Raw genomic sequence first — 16,439 nt, 5'->3', positions numbered from 1 at the left:
AGAGCTGGAACTTGGACTGAAATCTTTTGGCCATTTGAATCTCCATGGTCTAGATAATGCAACATGGCCTTGTCTGGGGTGGGAGGAGGAGAGGGGGCACACGGGATTCGGTCCTTATCCTGCAAGTTCTAGAAGGCTTCTGCTTGCTGCTGGTCAGCTTCCCTGGGCGGTGACTGCCAGCAGACCAGGCGTGGACCCTCTGGGTAGGAGAGGCCGGCTTCGCTGTTGCACATCTAAACACAGAGCACGTCTGTCCAGATTTCAAATGTGCGTACAGCTCTTCTACCCAGAGAGTTCAAGGACATCTTGGTGCTTCTGAAAAACGAATAAGCTCAAGGGCAAATAGAATTACCTGGTATGATTGCTTCTTAAAGTTGGCTCTAAATGATGTGTTTTTAGAGCCTATGAAATGATTTAGGATCATTATCCTGGCATGAGTCCTCTGGTTGTGGCGCTGACTTGGGCCTTTCTGTAAGCCCTGGTAGGTGACACTGGTTTTTCTCTTCGTTTTTTCCCCTCTGAATTAATTCCTCCTTCTCCTCTGTCTCTGACTCTTACTATGGAACTAAAAATTATTTTCTCTTTCTTATAGCTAGTTGACAAATTTTGTTTTTTTTTTTTTTTTTTTTTTCTTTTTCTCTCTCTTTTCCCCCTTCATTTTGATTGGTGCTAAAATTTGGAATCTGTCTTCCTGTATTTATACATACAGTTTCCGATGATAATGATTTGTGTCTGTGATATCCCAAAATGTCAAATATGCCCAAGAACTAAATACTATTGTCTATAAGTGGCTAGGGAAATAGAAAAAGGTGACATGTGGCAGAAGCATAAATATTTTTGCCCTTTGGGGGTATGTTAAGTAACCGTGTGTTCCCACTCCCCCTTGCCTTGTACCTCTCTCTTCCCGCCTTAGTTCTTAATCACTCATGTGCGTACCTCCTTTGGTTTATTCCCTCTTTTCTATTTCATTCACACCTTTACAGTCTCCTCCTGGCCACATTCCCAACTTGGCCACTCCTTTCTCTGAAGTTGGTGTGTGGTTGGTGGGCGACTGTCACCTAATCTATGTCCATGGAATTGTCTGGTTCATTGTCCACCACCTGCCCTTTTTGCTGACAAAACAGAACACCACTGAGGAGACTAGTTGTTAAAGAGTTTCCTTAAAAATCCTGAGCCAAGTATTTGGAAGAAGAACCTAGACCTTCCCCCTCAGCACCGTGTTCCCTTCAGTTACTCCACTTCCAAGAAAAATATTTCTTCTGAGAGGTATGCAGTCACTAAAGAAAAGTAAGAGGGGGACCAGCTTTGAAAGCGAAATCCATCCCTTCAGCCCCCAGCAAGTCGGATGACCTCCAATGTGCATGGCCTCTCTGTTGGCACAGGTGACAAGACTACTTTCCAGCTGCAGGTTCGACAGGTGGAGGATTATCCTGTGGACCTGTACTACCTGATGGACCTCTCCCTGTCCATGAAGGATGACTTGGACAGCATCCGGAACCTGGGCACCAAGCTCGCCGAGGAGATGAGGAAGCTCACCAGCAACTTCCGGTTGGGGTTCGGATCTTTTGTAGACAAGAATATCTCCCCTTTCTCCTACACAGCGCCGAGGTACCAGACCAATCCATGCATTGGGTGAGTGACCGGTAATCCTTCTGTTGGGTATTTAAGGGTGGGAGAAGGGAGTAGCAGGAACACTTAGCCCAAAGAAAGGACTAGGGAAGGTGTATTTGGGGGCAGTGGGAGAGCAGACTTAAGCGTTTAAACGGATCAGCCATGACCCAGTTCTGTCCCCCCCAACTATGTGTGGAGACCTGAACCGTTGCAAGGCTGTAGGAAGGTATAATGATCATAGCTCATTAGTTTTCCTGCCTGTCTGACATAGCACTGTTTTTTTTTTTTATTCTTAATGCATTCTTTTTTTTTTATTATGTTATGTTAATCCCCATACATCACATCATTAGTTTTAGATGTAGTGTTCCATGATTCATTGTTTGTGCATAACACCCAGTGCTCCATGAAGTACGTGCCCTCCTCAATACCCACCACCAGGCTAACCCATCCTCCCACCCCCTCCCCTCTAGAACCCTCAGTTTGTTTTTCAGAGTCCATCGTCTCTCATGGTTCGTCTCCCCCTCAGATCTTCCCCCTTCATCCTTCCCCTCCTGCTATCTTCTTCTTCTTTTTTTTTTTTTTAACATATAATGTATTATTTGTTTCAGAGGTACAGGTCTGTGATTCAACAGTCTTGCACAATTCACAGCGCTCACCATAGCACATACCCTCCCCAATGTCCATCACCCAGCCACCCCATCCCTCCCACCCCCCACCACTCCAGCAACCCTCAGTTTGTTTCCTGAGATTAAGAATACCTCATATCAGTGAGATCATATGATATATGTCTTTCTCTGATTGACTTATTTCGCTCAGCATAATACCCTCCAGTTCCATCCACGTTGTTGCAAATGGGAAGATTTCTTTCCTTTTGATGGCTGCATAATATTCCATTGTGTATATATACCACATCTTCTTTATCCATTCATCTGTTGATGGACATCTTGGCTCTTTCTGTAGTTTGGCTATTGTGGACGTTGCTGCTATAAACATCAGGGTGCACGTACCCCTTCGGATCCCTGCATTTTTATCTTTGGGGTAAATACCCAGTAGCATAGCACTGTTTTCTAGATTAAGACAATGCTCTCAGGAAATGAATACCCAGGCGTTCAGGGAAGGAACGGGCAGAACAATGGAGACTTTCCTCTTGCTTGGGGTGACTGAGGTGCTTGAGGATAAGGGAATTATTTGTTGTTTATGTAAATATAACTTACCTTGACAAAATGAAATGGAAATCGTGTGTTTTAAAGGTATGACTTTTTTCCCAACGTAAGTCAAGTACTTGAACTAGAAAATATTTGACAGATTATCAGCAGGAATTTCTAACTGCCACAACAAACAAATCCAAAAGTATGTCATGATGGAAGTTTATTTCCTGGGGCGCCTGGCTGGCTCAGTCGGTTAAGTGTCTGCCTTTGGCTCAGGTCAAGATCTCAGGATGAGCCCCACATCGGGCTCCGTGCTCAGTGGGGAGCCTGCTTCTCCTTCTTCTTCTGCAGCTCCCCCTGCTTGTGTGCACGCGTGCACTCTCTCTCTCTCTGTCAAATAAATAAAATCTTAAAAAAAAAAAAGTTTATTTCCTGCTCACCTAAATCCAGATGGGTCTCCTGATCAGTGGACACCTCTCTTCCAAGCAGGGACTCAGGGACCCAGGCTCTGTCCACCCTGTACTTCTTCATCTTCCCCACGTGATTTTTTTTTTTTTTTAAGATTTTATTTATTTATTTGACAGAGAGAGACATAGCGAGAGCAGGAACACAAGCAGGGGGAGTGGGAGAGGGAGAAGCAGGCTTCCCGCAGAGCAGGGAGCCCGATGCGGGGCTCGATCCCAGGACCCCGGGATCATGACCTGAGCCGAAGGCAGACGCTTAACGACTGAGCCACCCAGGCGCCCCTCCCCACGTGATTTTTAGAGTCATTGTGTCTGGACGATTGCTCCTAGGTAGAGCTTATGGGCCAGGGCTGAGTGGCTTTTGCCACTTCTGCTCCTGTATTTTATCAGATAGAATGGAGTTCTAACAAGGAGGCTGGAAACTAGGTTGGCTGTGCCCAGAAGAAGAAGAAGCAGGATTGGTGAACAGGACTCTGCCATCATGTACTTGTGTGGGGGGTGGAGGGTCACAGCTGCCAACTCCCTAAGGCAACCCTTGTAAGGTTGGTTTGTTTCTAGTCTTGCAAATGTTCCCATAAATGTCAGGAGGATGTGGTCTGACAGTGAGTGGTAACTTCCAACTCTTTTTTCTCATCCCTACATCCAACTTTAGTCAGGCTTTGGGACATAAGGCCCCAGAGTAGTTACTAGACAAGAAGCAGCTAAGACTTAGGTTCTTACCAAGTGTCAGGCACCACACGACATGCCTTGTACCATATGGATTATCTCATTTAAATCTCATGACAGTCTTTTGAAGTCTCTACAGTAGATGTGAGCCGTACTCCGCAGATGAGGAAACCGACACTTTGAATAAACAGTGAGGCCGAGATTACACAACTAGTAAGGGATGAACTTGCGGCAAAAGTGAAGATAAACTGCTTTCAGAGTCTGCATTCCCAGTAATACGTGCTTACTTTTCCCCATCCAAGTCACACAACAACACGGATGCTTTACCTGGGTCCAGTCAGAAGGCTAATTAATACCCTACCCTCAAGGTGCTTGCCTGAGGGCAGTGTTAGGTGATGCTACTCTAACAGTCCCCAAATCTCAGTGGCTCAGCACCATCCGGTTTATTTCTTGCTTGTATAAAATCTGATGAGGGTTGAGCTGTTTTCCGTAGCAGCTCTCCTTCAAGTGGTTACTCGGATCCAGGCTCTTCTACCTTATGGTGGCATTTTCGATCCTTGGGTTACTTGGCTGCTGTACGGAGGAAGAGAGCTGTTCCTAAGCCCCGAACCTGCCCAACACCCCGGCTCATCTTCAGCAGCCTCAACAGCTCCCAGCCCTGCGTGGGGCTTGGTGGTCAGGATGCGGTTGTGTTTATGCTGGTAATGTATGTTCTCTTTAATCTTTCTGGATCCTCTGTGCACTCTCCTTGAAGCTCCCTTAGATCTTCCCTTAGGGCTTAGGAACTGACACAGTGGTGGGAAAAATCAATAAATAAGAAAAAGGTTTAAATACAAAAGCAAGTCTAAGTTTCTTAACTTCGAAGAGGCCTAGGTGTCATCATTTGCTGGATTTAGCTTCCTCCTGGCCACAGGTGGCTGCTGGCGTTATTAGTCTGTTCCCGTCTCCAAGGCATCTTCAGCCGAGGCTCAGTGCCAAATGTCCTCTTGCTGGAGTTTTACTTCTGAGCAGGTGCAGCAGCATCTTTTTTTTTTAAGATTTTATTTATTTATTCATGAGAGACAGAGACAGAGGGAGAGGCAGAGGGAGAAGCAGGCTCCCAAGGAGCAGAGAGCCTGATGCGGGACTCGATCCCAGGACCCTGGGATCGAGCCCCGCGTGGGGCCTTTTGCTCAGTGGGGAGCCTGTTTCTCCCTCTTCCTCTGCCTGCTGCTCCCCCTGCTTGTGCTCTCTCTCTGACAAATAAATAAATAAAATCTTCAAAAACAAACCAAAAAAACCCAAATCTTTTTTTAATTCATCAAGAGTAGTGATTCTGTCTGCTTTTTCACCTCTGCCCTCTGATTGGGCCCTGTCTGCTGATGGAAGGGTGTGTCTCCACAGTCATTTTCCAAGGACCTTCCATTCACTGTGAGATATGCTAGATTGGAAGCCCAGAGAGGATGAAGGACCGGCTCTGGGAACTCAGCATTCGAGTATTCAAGGTTATTACACACCGCTTTTCCAGAGTCCCTCTCTAAGCCCTAGAAGGCAGAACCAACTGTAGACAGTGAAAGTCTTCACAGTGAGCACAGGCACACTGAAGAAGAATGGGAGTTTTGAAGGAAATATCAGGGATAAGTTAGGCAAATCTCTCTTCTCCAAGCTGGGCACCACATCAGGGAGTCGCTCTTTGGGTCGATGAGACAGGCTGAGATTGATCTCCCCACAGTCAGGCACTGGAACGTGTGCGGTGTCCCAGGTCTCAGAGATCCCCACTGCTCGTGGGGAGAACATCGCGAGGTGGCTCTTCCTGTGTCTGGTCCAGCCTGTGTGTGCTTTGTTTGCCTTTCTAAGTTTTAATGGTCTGGTAGCACTGGGCTTGAACCACATGCTTGGCCACTGCTGTCCCTACCACTCTCTCATGTCACAGCTGATCTGCCTCATTTGTTTGCCTTTCATCCCTGGCTCAGTGCACATTGTCTGTGATCCTTGCCTATTCTTTTCCTTCAGCTGGTGTGCAGGGGAAGGTCACAGGGTTCTTCTCGAGCTCCAATGGCATCTTCAGTTGGGTTTTTCTCCCCTGTGGGAGTGGAAACAGCAGAAGCCCCCAGGAAGGGTAAGATAGTCAGGAGGGAGGGACTTCATCACATTAAAGAACTGTTTAATTGCTATTCTGATTAACAGGAAGAGTGTCACTGGGAAAAATCATGTGGTGTTCACATACAGGATTTGAAAGACTAATGCAGCATGTTATCTCTGGTCTTGAACGCATTTTCTTTTGCTAGAGGTATCAGGCTGTTGTTGAAATACATGTCATGTCTCGGGGCACCTGGGTGGTGCAGTGGGTTGAGTGTCTGATTCTTGCTTTTGGCTCAGGTAGTGATTTTGGGGTTGTGGGATCGAGTCCTGCGTTGGGCTCAGTGCGTAGTCTGCTTAAGACTCTCTCCCTCCTTCCCTCTCCCCGCCACCCCGCACTTGTTTGCATGCTCTCTCTCTCTTTCTCTAAAAATAAATCTTTAAAAAAGAAAAGAAATACATGTTATGTCACATTTATATGTGGAATCTAGAAAAGTCAGATTCATAGAAACGGAGTAGACTGGTGGCTGCTGGGGGCTGGGAGGTGGGGGGAAACAGGGAGACATTGGTCAAAAGGTACAAACTTCCAGGTACAAGATGAAGATGTTCTGGGGATGTAATGTACAGCAGGGTGATGGTCATTAACGCTACTATACTTGGAGCATATACTTGTATACTTGGAAGTTGTTAAGAGAGTAGATCTTAAATGTTCTTGCCACACACACACAAATGGAAATATATATGCAAAAATCTGCACAAGTGAGATAACACATTTCATCCTTCATCGTTTGTGTTTTTTCTTACCTTTCCTGTATTTCTTCCAAGGGGTCATATTATTTCTTCTCCACCTTGATGGTATGATTTCGTTGTCTTCTGGCATATCTTGCGGCTGACGAGAAGTCTGCTCTCCGTCTCATGGTTTGCCTTCTCTCTGGTGGCTTTTAATATTTTCCTGTGCTTTTCATATTCTGTAATGATATGCATTTCAATGTGTCTAGATTGAATTTACTTTTATTTACATTGCTTAGAATCTGGTCTGCTTGTTTAGCCTGAGAATATATCTTTTTATTCTTGAATATTCTCATTTTCTCTGATCCCTCTCTCCTCTTTATTTTCTAACACTAATTTCCATAACAGGAAATTTCTTCTAGTTTACCATTTTGTTCTTTAGTTGCTTCATCCTTACACTGATGTTTCATTTTTGAATTTCACTGACTATATTTTTTATTTGGTTCTTTTCCAAACTTCTGTTTTTGATTCTGTTGTTTTTTTTTTTCCAGAGCCTTCTGACTTTTTTTCGTTCTAATAATATCCTGTTCTGGCTTTTAGTATCTATTCTTTCCTCTTCTTTAATGTCTTAAATATCCTAGTCTTATAGTACTTCGGATCATTCTGTTACCTCTGTTTCTTGAACTGCAGATCGTCCCGTTTGTTGCATTTGTGGACTTTCCTTCATGGTGGCTTGTTTCTTGTGGGGTCCAGAACTTTGTCATTAGCTCTTCTTCTCCCACGGTGGTTTTCCGCGTGAGCATTTCAGCCCCAGGCCTGCTGGCCTGTCTGCATCCTTGCAGGGTGGGTGTATGCTTGCTGCCGCCAGGACCCTCTGGGTCTCGATGGGACTAGTTTTCCTGTTCATCTCTCAGTTGGGGCTTCCTTCAGCATAAAAAATATGCTGAGTTCTGACTTGCTCGGGCCTGGAGTTAACAATTTTTATGGGTGATTCATCTTGCCCTTGGCCCGGAGTGGATCTTCCTTGCTTCTTTCCCAGGCTAATGGTTGGAGTTTTTATCTTTGATGTTGGTGACAGGGCAGCTCTTTGTAGTGCTCAGCTTTTTGCAGAGAGCCCCATTCCGGGGCTTCATCTGTCCCTGTTCAACTCCCGCCCCCAGCCTTTAGGACCTCCACCTGATCGTGGCACCTCCGGGAGCTCTTCGGCCTGAACTCTCGCTCCAGGCCTACCTTGTCTCTTAAGTGCGCTCATTTGCTGAACGATTTTTGTCCTTCATTTCTGGCACCTGAGATTTCCCTGCTAAACTTCCATATTAACATTTACCTATTAACATTTTGAAACATTTTATGTTATCTAGCAGCTCTAAATACTTAGAGTAGGAGGGGAGCTCTTTCCACGTCAGCTCATCCCATAATATTGTCCTGAAGCCTTGGATTGTTTCTGGATTTGCCTGGATCTAGTGTCTTGAAATTGCGATCACTTTTCATATGTACATGCTCCCCCCCAGGCAACTTAAGCCTATATACTTCTTGGTTCAGAATTCATAATTTAGTAACTCCCTATACATGGCCCTAAACAGGGCTCTCTGGGCAGACGCAGGGTGGGGGTTGGAGCATTTCCCGGCATTAGACCACCAAACACCCAGACCTTAAGTTCAGTCAGGTCTTCCAGGGGTTAAATTAAATAACTAGTTGCAGAGGACATCGTATTTTAGTGACTGTGAGACATTCAGCGGCATCTGTGTGACAAAGCCATTCTCCTCTCACTAAGAGGTGACTGATTTGATTATAGTAATTTCCCTGCCATGAAGACTTCTCTCTGGCAAACACATTATCTAGTTCCCGATGATTTAATAGTAATTCTCCAGGTAAAAACATATCTACTTAATGTTGCTAGCAGGAATGAAAGGGAAAAGGGAAAAAATGCCGCGCTTATGTTGGTGAGCTTTTCACAGCTTCTCTGGCTTTCTCACTGAATGACAGTTACTGTTCTGCTCCTCTCCTCCCTTTCCTCGACCCACATGATCAACGCCTGAAGTCCTAAACTGTGGACCAGAGCCACACAGAAAGGGGTAGCGGCTTGGAGGAAGGGAGTTGGTGTATATTAACTCCCTCCTGCATCTGTCCATTTGTCCAGTTATAATAACTACTGATGGGACCTCAGCTCCTTCTTCCAGCCAGGAACAGTTTCCATGGCCTTTTCTTCATGGCAGAATGAGATGGGAATAAAATGTTTGGGTGGCCTGGGTTCTAGAAAGCCCAAGGTGCAGGGGAAGATTTGGGGAAGAAAGAGGGAGTGAAACGAAGGGAAGGCAGATGGAGGGGAGCATGTAGCGGAGGAAAGGAGCCTGTCCATACCTGCCCTGGCTGCTGCTTGGCAAGTTAGGCAGGATCCCCTAGTAGTTCCTAAGCCTGTTTCCCTTCCCATGCACATGGCTTAAATTGGATTATAAAGCCTCCCCCCATGCCTCTCCATGAGTGGGTTTTTTTTTTTTTCCATCTTTTATTCTGAAAGAGAGGCTTCCTTAACATGGCCACAAACCTGCGTGGTCTCTTTCTGTCTGCCTTCCCAGCTTCCCCTTGGCCCAGCCTCACCCTCGCTCCCCGCCCTGCAGTGTCACTGGCCTTCCTGTGCTCGGGCTCCCCGTGTTCTCTCCTGCCACAGGGCTCTGGCATGGGTGCTGCTCTGTGGCCAGGACCCGCTCCCCTTTCCCCTAGAGAATCCACTTGTGAAACAGCGTTAAGGCCTTTCTTCCTATGTCAGTGGCTGTATGTGAAGTTGAGACTCCTAGATCCATAACTGGGATATAACTTCCTCCAGGCATGGAGCCACTTGGTGTTACAGGATTTTGTGTCCCCTTAGTGCCCGCGGTTCTTGGTCATGCCGCTTCGAAGAATGGCGAGGTAGACCAGACGAAGAGTGGTGGGCAGCAAAGCAGAGTTTATTGAGCCAAAGTACAAAGCTCCCAGAGAGGGAGGGGGAACTCGAGTGGGTTGCCCTCAGAATTTCTAAGTTTGAGGGTTTTTATGAGGTCTTTTGCTGAACTTTCTTAAGCAATCAGAGTGTGCTGAGTCATGCCAGTTAGGGCTTTGGTCACGTTTCTGTCTACCCATTAGGTTAATGGCCATGTGCTGATGGTCTTTTTTTTTGCTGACATCTGGGGGCTTTGTCTTAACTGCCCCTTGCCTGTGATACTGACAAATGCTTTTGTGGTTAATTGTCTTATTTTAGGACGTTTTGCAGAAGTCATTTCTGCAAAGGCTGCAAAGCAGAATGTCAGTGCAGTCATGTCTAAGCTGTAAAACAGGATGTCGGTGCTGTTTTATTGTAGCTGTCCTAACTCCATATTTTCTTGTTGGGGACCCTGGCCCTGGCCACTTAACTGTCCAACTAACTCCTAACATTGGGATCTCTACCTCAGACTGCAGATGAGATGGTCCAGTATTGTAGGAGAAAGATGCAGCATTCACCTGCTAATGAGATGCCATACTTGCCTCCTCCCAAATTGCCAGATCTAATTTTCTATTTGAAGATGGTTAGTTTCTGAATGATTTCTGTTGCATTTAGGAGAGCTGATCATTTATCACTGCAGTGTTTACAAATGAACGAAGTAGCAGAAAGAATGTTTTCGTTCCTATTCCATTAACATTTGCTCATGCGCCAGGATGTCGCGGGTGTCTCTGAGGGGTTGGCACAAAGGGGTTATGTGATCTTTTGGCACATGGCGGCAGCAGAGGTGATGTGGGAGGCTGGTTTCAACGAGCACCTCTGTTCAGGCTGCTCTCACTCGACATGGCGCACCTTCCTCAGCCCAAAAGAGCCTTCCCTGCTGTGCTGCCTAGGCCACGGTGCGCATGTCACTGGTCCCCCGCATCTTTCAAGGCCCACGGCAGGGCTCCTCCGTGACGTCTTCCTCTGACCACAGTAGCCCACTCTTATCTCTACTTTTTCGAACCATTTGTCCATTCCATTCACTGAACAACCTGGATATGCTGACTTGCCTGTAGCTTAGGCCTTGGTGTTTGTAGAGTAAGAACCGTGTTGTTTCTCTTTGTGCGCTCCACTCTGCCTGTCCCCGGGGCACACAGTAGGTGCTGGGTAAATGTTGCTCGAGGCACTCTGTGAACACCCTCCGTGAACACACTGAGTACTTGGTTGTTTAAGATTTACCTATGGTGGGCGCCTGGGTGGCTCAGTTGGTTAAGCGACTGCTTTCAGCTCAGGTCATGATCCCAGAGTCCTGGGATCGAGTCCCGCATCGGGCTCCCTGCTCTGCGGGGAGCCTGCTTCTCCCTCTCCCACTCCCCTGCTTGTGTTCCCTCTCTCGCTGTGTCTCTCTCTGTCAAATAAATAAAATCTTTAAAAAAAAAAAAAAAAAGATTTACCTATGGTGCTAGAAAGTGACTCTTCTCTTCTTTCTTTCCAGTTACAAGTTATTCCCAAACTGCGTTCCATCCTTTGGGTTCCGCCATCTTCTGCCTCTTACAGACAGAGTTGACAGCTTCAACGAGGAGGTTCGCAAACAGAGGGTGTCCCGGAACCGTGATGCACCCGAGGGGGGCTTTGATGCAGTTCTCCAGGCGGCTGTCTGCAAGGTAACTTTTCTTTCTGGTTTCATCTCTACGTGTGGGTGGGCGTTGGCACTACCTATAGGAGATGGCAGATTTTGAGCCATCCAGACTGTGGTTCCTGTCCATTCTTACATCAGAGGGTGAGCTCGGGGACGCGTGGGGAGATCTACAGCAGTCCAATCCGCTGGGGCTCAGTGATGGGTCGGGGTTGGTGCATGTCTCTGTGTCAGGGTGTGGCTGTGTGCAATGGGATACTGTCTTTGCCAGAAGACAGCTGTTCTATGTTTATACTTTAGGCTGTTTTGCTTCTTTTCAGGGAAGAAAGGTAAAGTTCAAGCCCTGTGCATAGAAACTTGTTGAGCTTTCTGGCCCAGTTTTGGTAAATCTTAAAGATTGCTGTATTAGGGAATCCAGCTGAAGAAGAGAATTGCATGTCATCTTAGGTTGCATTTCTATTTGTTTGTTTTTCTCCAGCTTTTTCTGTGATACATGAATCCAGAGGGAGGACATAGACTTAGGTCAGACATGAACTCATGCTGAGAGGTTGCAATCTCAGTGGAGATATATAAATCTCAGTGAAATATATAAATGGAATGTTGGTAATGACTTTTTTTTTTAATTGAAGAAGAGTTGACACATGATGTTACATTAGTTTCAGGTATATAACATAGTGATTTGTTAAGTGTATGTATTACACTGTGCCCATCACAAGCGCAGCTTCCCTCCACCACCGTACAACACTTTTATAATACCATTGACTATATTCCCTACGCTGGACCTTTTATCCCCGGAAGTTATTCTTTCCAGAACTGGAAGCCTGTATCTCCCTCTCCCCTGCACCCATTTTGCCCACACCCCCCAATGCCCTCCCTCCCCCCCCACTACCCTCCCCTCTGGCAATCATTAGTTTGTTCTCTGTATTTATGGGTCTGTTTCTGCTTTTTGTTTGTTTGTGTGTTCATTTGTTTTGTTTTTTTTAGGTTCTATATAAGTGAAATCATATATCTGTCTTTCTCTGTCTGACATATTTTACTTGGCATAATACCCTCTAGGTCCATCCATGTTGTCACAGATGGCAAGATCTCATTCTAATAGCTGAGTAATACTCCATTGTGTGTGTGTGTGTGTGTGTATCTATATCCATTCATTTGTGGATGGACACTTGAGTTGCCATTATCTTGGCTATTGTAAATAATGCTGCAGTAAACATAGGGGTACATAGATATTTTCAAGTGTTTTCATTTTCTTTGGGTAAATACCCAGGAGTGGAATTACTGGATTGCATGGTATTTATGTTTTTAATTTTTTGAAGAACCTCCCTATGATTTTCCAGTGACTGCACCAATTTCTATTCCCACCAGTAGTGTGTGAGAGTTCCTTTTTCTCCATATCCTTCCCAAGCCTTGTTAGGTAATAACTTAAACTAATTTTCTACTGTCAAAGTAACTCAGTAACAATAACCAAAGATTTTTTTAAGAATCATTCGTGAATTTGCTATCCCAGCACATACTTTTATAATTTTTCCATAGTGGTCATCATAGAGCATGTGTAAATGGTAACGCTCTCTCGAGAATTTTGGTGGCTCAGCAATAGGGCAATCTCCAAACTCAGTTTGGAGAGGCTGCTGTTCATGTACTAAGTGGGAAGCACTTAGTTGTCCACTTACATAGTTTCTGACCTCAGAGAGCATGTGTTCAGTGTGTGACAGACTGACTTTTTCTCTACTCAATCCTTGAGTGAGGGATAAGAGAGCCACAGTTGTCCTTTCTGATATAAAAAACTGAAGTGGTAGACAGGGAGGGATAAAGGGAAGGAAACATGGGAAGAAAGCGCAGTCTCCTGCGGTCCTCTTCTTGGTCCCACTGCAGCTCTGTTGTCATTCGCTCTGTCCTTGGGGCCACCCCTAAGGAAGGTCTCACAGTGGCTCCCTATCCAGGATGGCTGCAGTGTGACCCTTCCCAGCTGCTGGCCAGAGCCACATAGTCTGATTCAGAGGTTCCCTGGGCTTTGTAGGAGTCCAGGAAGGCCAGATGGAACATAGGTAGAATGTGTTCAGCTCTCAGTCGTTACAGTGTGTCACAAAATGGGCCACTTATGGATTTGCTTCGGAAAGAAAAATTACATTGTTGGCTGGCATTCAGACATCGATCGTATGAGACATTGTCTTCACAGATATTCTGCCAAATCTAGTTCTTGGCAGGGTTAAATAGCGCAGGGAAAACAAGATCCCTCTCATCTCCCTATCTTGAGAATTTTGTGGATTTTCTTTTTTGCGGGGAGGAAATCATCTTTAAGGCTTGGGGCAAAGAACTCAGTGATAAGATAAGCAATGTCCAGTTCTATTAATTCTGTTCGCGTAATCGGCATGGTGTGACTGAACGCTAGAGGCACAGGGGTCTCTGAGAAGCCGTTGGGTCCACTCTTGTGCCTACAGAGCCTTCTTATACCACCCCAGGCCCATGCAACTCTTCTTGCCTTTGGAAACTTAGTATTTCAAGACTCGAGCATTTCAGAGATGCTAGCAGATTTCTTGAACTCATTGCTTGGATCTGGTGTGTGAATTATTGTTGCCTAAGAGGCACTTTCTGAGTATGGTTCAGTTTTATGTCTGTTGACATTTCCTCCTACCATGGCCTTTGCAATAGCAAGTGCCTGGAAAGTTAGTAAGTGCTTGGAATGATGTAGTCTGGGAGCCAGCATCTTCTCCCTTACTATTTCTCCTTTTTTGTGTGTGTTGTTCGTTTATGTTTGGGGACATATCCAGAAATTTCTTTCTTACTTGGAATCACCTATATAAGAAATGTCATCCTTTCTGGTTCACCACACCCTTACTTACAGAAGCCAAATATTGGAAATAGATTTTGACTTACCTTTTGATGTAAGACTATGTAACAATCATACCCTTAAAGGACATTTAAAGACTTGAATAATTCTCAAGATAAAGTAAGAGAGGAATGGAGAGCAAGTGACAGAACAGTATAGACATATGACGTTATTTTGCAAACAAAAGAAAGAAGAATATGGAAAAGATTGGAAGCAAATAGAAGAGTTAACAGTAGTTGTCTCTGGTTACAGGACTAGGTGTGGTTTTTGTTTTCTTCGCTGTTTTTGAATTTTATATTTACCTACATTTTCACATTGCTTTTGTGTGATTTTTTTTTTTTTTTACTTAGAATGAAACATCTCAAACATACAAAAGTAGAGAGAACAGTGAAATGAAACCCATGTACCTGTTGTCCATCTTTGACAGTGACCAACTACTAGCCAATCTTGTTTCATTTGTGTTCCTCACCATTCTCTCTCCCGTTATTTGAAGCGAAGCCCAGATATCATTTGTTTCAATGATGTTTAGATTTTTAAAGATAATTAGATTTTGAGAGGTTTTTTTTTTAAGAGCTAAGCATTTCTGACTTTGTTTGCCGAGTTTTCTGCTGCCTCCTGATTGGCGCAGATTAAAGGCCCTTCCACTTAATCCTGCAAACTGAGCGTGAGAGAAGCTGCAGGCCCTTGAGCTGTGCCTGGAGAGCAGGGTCATGGAGCCTGGAGCTGGCTGGGCAGCATGCCATGCCCCCACCCCACCCCCCAGCAGAGAGTGACCCTGAGCCCTTGGAGATGAGCTGATAGCAGGCTTAAGCAGCTCACAGGGGGCTCTTTGTTCTGGTTTCATTCTCGCTCTGGTTTTCCTGGGATAGACTGTTATCAACTTGTGGGATTTAGGGATATGGAATGTTCACATGCCTGACCTTAAATCCCACCTCTGTGGCCCACTTTATATTTCTTGGAAAGCTGTTCTTTGCAAAAAGAAGGAAACTGTTTCTGTTTAGTATTCCATTTAGGATAAGGACCCTGATTCTACGAGTACAAGTTTTTTCCCCCAGCAGGTCACATTGCTGTGAGAGGCCATTTAAAAGGCGTCCACAGCCCAGGGACGCCTCCGTCATTAATGCAGGCATTTTTTCCAGTGCCTTCTACCTGGCTAGGTTGGATAAGGGAATAATGCTACTGCCCTTAATTTCTTATCTTTACCTAGAAATCTGTGCTCGAACCTTTCTTGATCAGAATAGTAATTTCCCCATTACCACTTTTATTGCTTGCCCAGGACTTTCTAGAAGTTGACTCTAGGTTGTTTGTTCTGAAACTGTGTAGATGGAAGTGTGATGAGTGGTTCAACTGGAACTAGGGCTGCTTTCCTGTTCTCCCTGAGCTAGGCCTGCTCTTGGCCTGGGGAGACAGGGGAGGGGTGGCCCAGGGGCTCTGCCTTCCAAGTTGCCAGTCACCACTTTGTGGTTGTTCATGGTTGAAGCAGTGACCTGAGAATTTCAGCTTGACCAGGTGCATCCTGGCTGCACGGGTTCCTAGGGGCTGCTTTCTCCAGTCAGACAGAAAGTAAGATGTGTGTGACCCAGCACATTCTCCTTTTGTCTTCAGCTTCTAGCCATCCCTCTTAGCACTTATTCTCCACAGCCTTCAGGCAGACTTTGTTTGAATATTGATTCTCTAATTCTGCACTGTGTGTTAAATTTTTAAAGCATTTTATGTCCTCCCAGAAATAGGTGGATGAGTCAGTCTCAAAGCAAACAAAGTAAGTTTACATGCTGAGTAAAAAGTCTGTGGCATGGGTTGGGTCCCTTTATGCCTTTGCTGGTGAGAACATTCTAATAAAAAATGGAGACCACAGCCCCAGAATTGCTGGGGGCGGGGGGCAGCTTCACTCTGGCAAGACTTTCTGCAGGAATGCAAATTCTGGGGACCTCTAGAAACAGAATCATTGCTGCCCTGCTCAGCCCTCATCCACGCTCTAGGCGTTTTGCATGTGTTCTCTCTGATGCTCACAGCAGTCCGGCAGGTTATTTGTGGTGGTGGCTGTCCCCAGCTTACAGAGGAGGAAACTGAGTAACACAAGGATTCGTGAAACTTACTGTTAGTAAGGGGCAGAGCCAGACTTTGAACCAGATCTGGTTGATTCCAAAGCTCATGCCCTAACTGTTAGCTGGTGCCTGGTGCTTTGGGAAATAGTGACAGTGCCGTGCAGAACAGGGAGGACTCAACTTTGAGCTGTTGTCCTATTCAAGCTAAGCCTCTTCTGCTGCTAACTGGTTCCGTGGAGGCCAGCTGACCTCTCTGGGCCTCAGCGCGTTTTTTGGGAAAATGCAGGGAGGTGGGATTGGAGGGAGAATCTCCAGAAAATGCA

At 45.6% G+C, this 16,439-nt stretch overlaps 1 protein-coding gene across 2 annotated transcripts in view; it reads left to right on the top strand.

Annotated features, from left to right (window-relative positions):
- Positions 1-16,439, top strand: part of ITGB5 (integrin subunit beta 5) — a 115,027-nt gene that overhangs the window by 30,490 nt on the left and 68,098 nt on the right. The window contains exons 4-5 of one of the 2 annotated variants that reach the window (XM_021692611.2): positions 1,383-1,632; positions 11,104-11,272. In XM_021692611.2, the coding sequence (XP_021548286.1) occupies positions 1,383-1,632; positions 11,104-11,272 (419 nt within the window). The remainder of the gene's footprint in view (positions 1-1,382; positions 1,633-11,103; positions 11,273-16,439) is intronic. The other variant, XM_021692612.2, reaches the window with a different exon arrangement.

Source organism: Neomonachus schauinslandi, chromosome 1 (genome assembly GCF_002201575.2).
Source record: "Neomonachus schauinslandi chromosome 1, ASM220157v2, whole genome shotgun sequence".
In the NCBI taxonomy this organism is placed as follows: domain Eukaryota; kingdom Metazoa; phylum Chordata; class Mammalia; order Carnivora; family Phocidae; genus Neomonachus; species Neomonachus schauinslandi.
Note: the sequence above shows the minus strand (reverse complement) of the source record. Positions and strands in the feature narration are given on the sequence as shown.